The sequence below is a fragment of the Amblyraja radiata genome, chromosome 15 (genome assembly GCF_010909765.2).
Source record: "Amblyraja radiata isolate CabotCenter1 chromosome 15, sAmbRad1.1.pri, whole genome shotgun sequence".
In the NCBI taxonomy this organism is placed as follows: Eukaryota; Metazoa; Chordata; class Chondrichthyes; order Rajiformes; family Rajidae; genus Amblyraja; species Amblyraja radiata.
The window spans coordinates 53,402,691-53,412,401 of record NC_045970.1 but is presented as its reverse complement, the minus strand read 5'-3'; the positions used below and the strand labels follow the sequence as shown (position 1 = coordinate 53,412,401).

The following is a 9,711-nucleotide window of genomic DNA, read 5'->3' as shown; positions in this document are numbered from 1 at the left end:
CAGAGCAGATGCTCAAGTTTCTAGCTGGATAGGAAATTGTTTCTTTTCAAAGACTCAAGAATTCACATTGATATCACTTTTAGAAAGAAACTATTTGATCACTCACTGACTTAATTTCCCCCTTTGTCTCCAGGTTGATTCATCAAGACCTCACACACATGGAACACGTGTTTGGTTTCAGCTTCCTTCTGCGGCTGTGTAAATGGCCAAAGCTCTTTCCACAGTCAGTGCTCTTGAACACCCTCCTTCAGAATTGAGTGTCACTGCCCCACTGTGGTTTGTTGTCTCACTTCAGAAATACAACTGATGAGCATTTCCTCTTCCAGATTCAAGGATTGAGGACATTGGTGCTGGTGACCTGTCTGATGTGACATTAAGTTTGAGATTCCCATAGACAAACTCTCTGCTTGTGTACCCTGTAAAAGAGTTCACACAATATATCAATAGGTACAGATCCCCATTTTCGACAAATAATATTTGGTCACTCCGGCATGCAGTGAAATTGCACTGTTACAGTGAGGACCAACACAGCCTATGGCCAACATCTCAACATTCAGGCTGAAGGGTCTCGATCCAAAACGTTACCCATTCCTTCTCACAGAGATGTTCCCTGTCCCGCTGAGTTACTCCAGCTTTTTGTGTCTATCTTCAGTTTAAAGCAGCATCTGGAATTCCATCCTACACATCAGTCTAGGCATGTTGTAGGCTTGAAATACTTCATTTGAACAGGGCATTTCTGCCAGTCTTTTGTCCATGATCAGATTTTTCCATTTCTATTGGGATAGCCTATCTTACTGACAATCTCACAGACCCAACTATTAACTAATTTAGATGGATTTACCCTATCTATTTGGTCTACCCATCCATCCCTCACCTTTTCTGCAACTGAAAATTTATGCTTTTCCTTTTTCTAAATTCTAATGAGCAGTCTTGGTCCCGAAATGGCTACTTTATTTCCCTTTCCATAAGAGATTGACTTAATGCAGAGTTATTTCAGGCATTTTCTGTTCGATTATTTTCCAAAAGTCATAAGATTATGTGATAGAAGTAGAATTAGGTCATTTGACCCATCAAGTCTACTCCGCTACTCAATCATGGCTGATCCATTTCTCCATCCTCATCCCATTCCGCTACCTTCTCCCCATAACCGCTGACACCCGTACTAATCAAGCATCTATATCTCTGCCTTAAATATATCCACTGACTTTGCTTCAACACCCTTCTGTAGCTAAGAATTCCACCCTCTGACTAAAGGAATTCCTCCTCATCTCCTTCCTCAAAGAACGTCCATTAATTCTGTGGCTATGACATTTAGTCCGAGACTCTTTCATACCAACTCTATCTAAGCCTTTCACCAGTCACCTTGCTTCTGCAGTTCCTCTGTAGCCACAATACTTGTGTGACTGGTCCTGGAGACATTCAGGTCAATGGTGGACCCCCCAGGAGAATGATGACAGTGAATTCAGTGATGGTAATGCCATTGAATGTCAAGGGTGGGTTACTAGATGGCATGGGTGTTACTTGCTGTTATTTTTGCCCAGGGCAGAAGTTTTTTATCTCATTCTGCATTCAAACAGAATGGATGACAAGACCATGTTTCTATTTGTAGAAGACCCCAGAGCCAGAGGATGTTGTAAGGCGCTGATTTGCAAAACAACAAAAATTGACACAAGGATTTTGGTTTCTTATACACGTCATTAGTTGCAATCGTTTACCTATAAAAATCAATGGCCACAGTTGCACCTACAATCTGGGACCGGCTGGCAGAGAAAGCAGCAAAATAAATAAAACAGCTGATGTTGGAAATCCATGAGATCAACAAATTACTGGAGACACTCAGCAGGCCAGTCAAATTTGCGGGAAGAAATAATGGTTCTGTTTTTCGTCTGAAATCCTTTATCAGGTCTGGGAAATAGAAAAACAGTTTGGAGAAGGGTCTCAACCCGAAACTTCACCCATTCCTTTTCTCCAGAGATGTTGCCTGTCCTGCTGAGTTACTCCGGGAAGTAGTTGCGGGAAGTAAATGGATCGATAGTTCATTGTGTCAACATTCATGGGAAACAAGACTAGGCTATTCAACCACTAGGGCTTGTTCTGCCGTTCAGTGACCCAATCCTCATTGTCAATTTAAATTACATTTAGACATTTAGTTCCTTCACAATTTGTGTCTATCTGCAGCCTCTCCTAAAATGGCTTCCCGGCTAGTCCCTGCCTTCCACCTTTCTGCATCACCAGGACACTAAAACCCTGCTGTTTTAATCTCCCGCGATGATCCTCTTCTCGGACCTGAAATATTCACTATTCCATTTATGATGCCGCCCGGTTTGCTGACAGTCTCCAGCATTTCCTGTTTGCATTGAAGCGGGCATCTCCCGAGGTCGGGGTGTGGAGAGCGGGCGGGGGTGAGGAGAAGGGGTTGTGGGACTGGGACTGGCCCCTGTGCGGCCACCCACAGTGATTCTGCCCCAGCCGTGGGCTGCATCAGGGCCCGGACCTCGGGCTGGATTAAACCCGCGCAGCGAAGCTCCACTCCTACCTGCTGCCGAGATCCCGAGGAACTTCCGTGTCCACGGTCGCCTAGTGATGGCGTCACGTCTGTGTGCACCTGCGCTCCCGGTTTGTTCAACACCGACTGGACTAAAGGTCATGGAGCGGATATCAGCCAACTCCGCTCTATGATCTTTGGACCAAAGATCCGCTATAGGATCTTTGCTTTGGACTGGACTCTTTCTCAACCCTGGTGAGAGGGACACGATTTAATACACACCTGAAGAACAAACTTTGCATTCAGTGGGTGGTGGTTACATGGAACAAACTGCCAGAGGATGAAGTTGAGGCAGATACTTTGGTAGCATTTAAAAAAACACTTAGACAATTACATGGATGGGAAATGTTTGCAGGAATATCGGCCAAATGGGACTAACATAGATGGGGCATAATGGTTTGTATGAAGGGTTGGGCCAAAGGGCCTGTTTCCATGTCTATTAAAAAAACAGATAATTTCAGCTGATATTGAATCATCAGCTAAATTAGCTGTACAGCATACCAACCCCTTCGAATACGAGAAACTGCGTCAGTTGTCCGTGCAGCTGGGCACAATGCCATTTCGGTCTCCTAATTTGAGTAAAGACATTCTTGCTATTGAGGGAGTGCATGGATGAACTACAACAATTGTTCATCCCAGTTTGGCAAAATAATAAATCAGGGAAGGTAGTGCATCCGTGGATAACAAGGGAGATCAGGGATGGTATCACAACAAAAGATGAAGCATACAAATTAGCCAGAAAAAGCAGCCTACCAGAGGACTGGGAGAAATTCAGAGTCCAGCAGAGGAGGACAAAGGGAAATTAGGAAAGGGAAAATAGATTATGAAAGAAAACTGGCAGGGAACATAAAAACTGACTGCAAAAGTTTTTATAGATATGTGAAGAGAAAAAGATTAGTTAAAACAAATGTAGGTCCCTTGCAGTCAGAAACAGATGAATTGATCATGGGGAACAAGGACATGGCAGACCAATTGAATAACTACTTTGGTTCTGTCTTCACTAAGGAAGACATAAATAATCTGCCGGAAATAGCAGGGGACCGGGGGGGGTCAAATGAGATGGAGGAACTGAGTGACATCCAGGTCAGCCGGGAAGTGGTGTTAGGTAAATTGAATGGATTAAAGGCCGATAAATCCCCAGGGCCAGATAGGCTGCATCCCAGAGTACTTAAGGAAGTAGCCCCAGAAATAGTGGATGCATTAGTGATAATTTTTCAAAACTCTTTAGATTCTGGAGTAGCTAATGTAACCCCACATTTTAAAAATGGAGGGAGAGGGAAAACGGGGAATTACAGACCAGTTAGTCTAACATCGGTAGTGGGGAAAACTGTGAAAATCAGTTATTAAAGGTGGGATAGCAGCACATTTGGAAAGAGGTGAAATCATTGGACAAAGTCATCATGGATTTATGAAAGGTAAATCATGTCTGACGAATCTTATAGAATTTTTCGAGGATGTAACTAGTAGAGTGGATAAGGGAGAACCAGTGGATGTGTTATATCTGGACTTTCAGAAGGCTTTCGACAAGGTCCCACGGACTTTCAGAAGGCTTTCGACAAGGTCCCACATAAGAGATTAGTATACAAACTTAAAGCACACGGTATTGGGGGTTCAGTATTGATGTGGATAGAAAACTGACTGGCAGACAGGAAGCAAAGAGTAGGGATTAACGGGTCCCTTTCAGAATGGCAGGCAGTGAGTAGTGGGGTACCGCAAGGCTCGTTGCTGGGACCGCAGCTATTTACAATATACATCAATGATTTGGATGAAGGGATTCAAAGTAACATTAGCAAATTTGCAGATGACACAAAGCTGGGTGGCGGTGTGAACTGTGAGGAGGATGCTATGAGAGTGCATGGTGACTTGGACAGGTTGGGGGAGTGGGCAGGTGGATGGCAGATTAAGTTTAATGCGGATAAATGAGGTGATCCACTTTGGTAGCAAAAACAGGAAGGCAGATTACTATCTAAGTGGCGTCACGTTGGGAAAAGAGGAAGTACAACGTGATCTGGGGGTCCTTGTTCATCAGTCTATTAAAGTTAGCATGCAGGTACAGCAGGCAGTGAAGAATGCGAATGGCATGTTGGCCTTTATAACAAGAGGAATTGAATATAGAAGCAAAGAGGTCCTGCATTTGCATAGAGCCCGAGTGAGACCACACCTGGAGTATTGTATGCAGTTTTGGTCCCCTAATTTGAGGAAGGACATTCTTGCTATTGAGGGAGTGCAGCATAGGTTAACAAGGTTAATTCCAGGGATGGCGGGACTCTCATATGCTGAGAGAATGGAGCAGCTGGGCTTGTACACTCTGGAGTTTAGAAGGATGAGAGGGAATCTCATTGAAACTTATAAGATTGTTAAGGGTTTGGACACGCTAGAGGCAGGAAACATGTTCCCGATGTTCAAGCAGGTTGCAAGGCCACCAAATTCAAGTGCAGTTTCCTACCACTTTGAGCAGGGTGCAAGGCCACCAAATTCAAGTGCAGTTTCATGCCATTTCAAGCAGGGTGCAAGGCCACCAAATTCAAGTGCAGTTTCCTACCACTTCAAGCAGTGTGCAGGGCCATCAAACTCAAGTGCAGTTTCCGACCATTTCAAGCAGGTTGGAAGGCCACCAAATTTAAGTGCAGTTTCATACCATTTGAACCAGGGTGCAAGGGCACCAAATTCAAGTGCCGTTTCATACCATTTCAAGCAGGGTGCAAGGCCACCAAATTCAAGTGCAGTTTCATACCATTTGAAGCAGGGTGCAAGGTCACCAAATTCAAATGCATTTTCATACCATTTCAAGCAGGGTGAAACCACCATAAAACCACATAAAACACGACAAAACCACATTCACAGTTCAATAGACATTCAGGGTGTTCAGTTGATTCACAGCTCAGACAGAGAGTCGTGAGCTCTCCCTCCCCCATCTTGCAGAGACTGAGCCACACCCACACTTCCGGGTTTTATAGTCCCTCCCCCTCCCACCGGAAGGGGCGTGACCTTCATGGCATGATTGTCAGGAGAGAGAATCTCAACATTTTTTAAACACTAATAACTCTTACTTTTCATCGATGGGAAAAATCCTCTGCACTGATAAGCGGTGGGGGACTCCGAGTAAGATGGTCAAAAATCACAGCCGTAAGTGGTAGCGTTTTTTCTAAAATCAATATACAGTGCAAACAGGAAGTGGTCAAGTTTAGGCTTTTAATTATATAGATTAAACACATATTTTACAACAAACTAAAAACACAAAGGATAAAGAGACAGACCATTGGCGAGGCAGCCATCGTTCTGCACCATCTGGTGGTCTGATTTAAGATCTGAGACAGTGTTCAAAGCAGCAGAATATTAAACCGCAGTCCAGTTAAAGGGGTCACCAAAAGTATCAGAAATAAAGCCAAACAGGGTTTGTAGGGTTCCTCACACAGCATGGTTAATCCTTCTCAGTGTGAGTTTGCTGGTGTCTCAGCAGATGACATGCCCGGGTGAATCCCTTCCCACACTCAGAGCAGATAAATGGCCTCTCACCGGTGTGAATACGCTGATGTCTTAGCAAGGCGGCCGACTGAGGGAATCCCTTCCCACACTCGAAGCAGGTAAACGGCCTCTCCACGGTGTGAGATTGCTGGTGCCTCATCAGGCATGATAAGCGAGTTAATATTTTCCCGCACTCTGCACAGTTGAAGTGCTTCGCCCCAGCGTGAAGTCGCTCATGTCTCTGCAGATTGTAACGCACAGGGAACCCTTTCCCACACATCGTGCAGATAAACGGCTTATCTCCTGTATGCGTTTGCTGGTGTCTCAGTAGGTCTGTTGAATGTACAAATCTGTTTCCACACTCAGAACAGATAAATGATCTGCCCACATGGATTTGCTGATGTCTATTCAGGGTAGATGACAGACTGAAGCTCTTCCCGCAATCAGAGCATTTGAACGGCCTCTCTTCAGTGTGAATCTGTTGATGCCTTATCAGGCTAGATGTCGACGGGAAGCTCTTCCCACATTCAGAGCATTCAAACTCCGTATCCCCAGCGTGAACCCGCTGGTGTATCAACAAGTGGGATGACTGAGCGTATTTCTTTCCACACTCAGAGCAGGTGAACGGCCTCTCCCTCGTGTGAACCTGCTGGCGTGCCGTCATATTGAATGACTGAGAGAATCCGTTTCCACACAGAGCAGGAGCAGGGCCTCTCCCTGGTGTGAATTCACTGGTGTACCCGCGGGTGGGTGACCGTGTGGATCCAGGTTTCCCACACTTGGAGCAGTTGAATGCCCCGTCTCCAGTGACGATGTGCTGGCATGTTCTCAAGGAGCCAGCTCAATGGTGTCTCAACAGGAGGATTAAACAAGCCAGCTTCTTTCCACACACAGAGCAGAAGCTCAAGTTTCTAGCTGGATGGGAAATTGTTTCTTTTCAAAGGCTCAAGAATTCACACATATCACTTTTAGCAAGAAACTATTTGATCACTCACTGACTTAATTTTCCCCTTTGTCTCCAGGTTGGGTCATCAAGACCTCATACACATGGAACACGTGTTTGGTTTCAGCCTCCTTCTGCGGCTGTGTAAATGGCCAAAGCTCTTTCCACAGTCAATGCTCTTGAACACCCTCCTTCAGAAGTGAGTGTCACTGTCCCACTGTGGTTTGTTGTCTCTCCTCAAAAATACAACAGATGAGCATTTCCTCTTCCAGATTCAAGGATTGAGGACATTGGTGTTGGTGGCCTGTCTGACACTGCAGGTCTGATGTGATGTTAAGTTTGAGATTCGCATAGACAAACCCACTGCTTGTGTGCCCTGTAAAAGAGTTCACACAATATATCAATAGGTACAGGACCTCATTCTAGACACAATAATATTTGGTCACTCCGGCATGCAGTGAATTGTACTGTTACAGTAAGGACTATCACAGCTTATGTACAACATCTCAACCTGCAGACTGAAGGGTCTCGACCCGAAACATCACCCATTCCTTCTCTCCAGAGAAGCTGCCTGTCCCGCTGAGTTAGTCCAGCTTTTTGTGTCTATCTTCGGTTTAATGCAGCATCTGCAGTTCCTTCCTACACATCAGTCTAGGCATGTTGCAGGCTTGAAATTTTCATGTTTTTTTCTACATTTGAACAGAGCATTTCTGCCAGTCATTCACCCTTGATCAGTTTTTTCCATTTCTATTGGGATAGCCTATCTTGCTGACGATGTCTCACAGACCCAACTATTAACTAATTTGGACCTGCCCTATCCCTTTGGTCTACCCATCTATCCCTCACCTTTTCTGCAACTGAATATTATTGCTTTTCCTTTTCCTAAATTCTAATGAGCAGTCTTGGATCTGAAATGTCAACTTTATTTCGCTTTCCTTAAGAGATTGACTTAATGCAGAGTTATTTCAGGCATTTTCTGTTCAATTATTTTCCAAAAGTCATAAGATTATGTGATAGATATAGTATTAGGCCATTTGATCCATCAAGTCTACTCCGCCATTCAATCATGGCTGATCCATCTCTCCATCCTCATCCCATTCCCCTACCTTCTCCCCATAACCGCTGACACCCGTACTAATCAAGAATCTATCTGCCTTAAATATATTCACTGACTTTGCTTCAACAGCCTTCTGTGGCTAAGAATTCCACCCTCTGACTAAAGGAATTCCTCCTCATCTCCTTCCTCAAAGAACGTCCTTTAATTCTGTGGCTATGCTGAGCTACTCCAGCATTTGGTTTCTATCCATAGAAAAAAACGTTGTTTTTAGTTGCGGGAAGTAAATGCATAGATGTTCATTGTGTCAACATTCATGGGAAACAAGACTAGGCTATTCAATCGGTAGGGCTTGTTCTGCCGTTCAGTGACCCAATCCTCATTGTCAATTTAAATGACATTTAGACATTTAGTTCCTTCACAATCTGTGTCTATCTACAGCCTCTCCTAAATGGCTGCCCGGCTAGTCCCTGCCTTCCACTTTTCTGCATCACCAGGAGCAGTCACTGCCAGACACTAAAACCTTGCTGTTTTAATCTCCCGCGATGATCCTCTTCTCGGACCTGAAATATTCATAATTCCATTTATGATGCCGCCCGGTTTGCTGACAGTCTCCAGCAGTTACTGTTTGCATTGAAGCGGGCATCTCCCGAGGTCGGGGTGTGGAGAGCGGCCGGGGGTGAGGAGAAGGGGTTGTGGGACTGGCCCCTGTGCGGCCACCCACAGTGATTCTACAAACAGCACGGATTCTCCCCCAGCCGTGGGCTGCATCAGGGCCCGGACCTCGGGCTGGATTAAACCCGCGCAGCGAAGCTCCACTCCTACCCAAAGATCTTATAGCGGATGGCGGGGGCATGTTGCTAAAATGAGTCATATAATCACCCATGAATCCGCCCATGAGCGTACTACACGTTTGCGTGAGAGTAACCCATCTTGCTCTGCTATAAGATCTTTGCTCCTACCTGCTGCCGAAATCCCGAGGTCCACGGTCGCCTAGTGATGGCGTCACGTCTGTGTGCGCCTGCGCTCCCGGTTTGTTCAACACCGACTGGACTAAAGGTCATGGAGCGGATATCAGCCAACTCCGCTCTTTGATCTTTGGACCAAAGATCCGCTATAGGATCTTTGCTTTGGACTGGTGAGAGGGACAAGATTTAATACACACCTGAGGAACAAACTTTGCATTCAGTGGGTGGTGGTTACATGGAACAAACTGCCAGAGGTTGAAGTTGAGGCAGATACTTTGGTAGCATTAACAAAAAACACTTAGACAGATACATGGATGGGAAATGTTTGCAGTAATATCGGCCAAATGTGGACAAATGGGACTAACATAGATGGGGTTTGTATGAAGGGTTGGGCCAAAGGGCCTGTTTCCATGTCTATTAAAAAAACAGACAATTTCAGCTAAACCCTTCGAAAACAAGAGACTTTGTACTACCTGGAATTTAGAAAGATGACATGATCTTATAGAAACACTAGACTAAGTGGGACCCGTTGGGTCCCATGTTAACACGGGATGGCTGGTCTCCCAACGCAATATTCAACCCCCCCACCAATTCGAATATTGATGGCCAGCAAGTGGGGGGGGGGCTTTCTGGGACGCTAGTATGGGTGTTGTGGGCCAAAGGGACTGGCTTCCAGAGGGCTAGTATGGACATTGTGGGCCGAATGGATTCTTGGGCTGGCAGCTCGGTCACTCAG

At 45.3% G+C, this 9,711-nt stretch overlaps 2 protein-coding genes across 3 annotated transcripts in view; one reads left to right on the top strand and one right to left on the bottom strand.

The window, feature by feature from the left end:
• The window catches only part of LOC116981574 (oocyte zinc finger protein XlCOF15-like), a 293,177-nt gene that overhangs the window by 195,139 nt on the left and 88,327 nt on the right, over positions 1-9,711 (top strand). The gene's annotated exons all lie outside the window — the stretch shown is intronic.
• On the bottom strand, positions 263-9,130 carry LOC116981572 (zinc finger protein 586-like). Of its 2 annotated transcripts, none has more exons than XM_033034687.1 (2): positions 6,062-6,984; positions 263-416 (listed from the first exon to the last, which is right to left on the bottom strand). In XM_033034687.1, exons 1-2 carry the CDS (start codon positions 6,672-6,674, stop codon positions 292-294), a joined length of 738 nt encoding a protein of 245 aa, XP_032890578.1. In that variant the 5' UTR covers positions 6,675-6,984; the 3' UTR covers positions 263-291. The 2 variants fall into 2 exon arrangements, with proteins under 2 accessions (XP_032890578.1, XP_032890579.1); XM_033034688.1 differs by lacking the exon at positions 263-416 and adding an exon at positions 8,970-9,130 and having other exon boundaries at positions 5,718-7,329.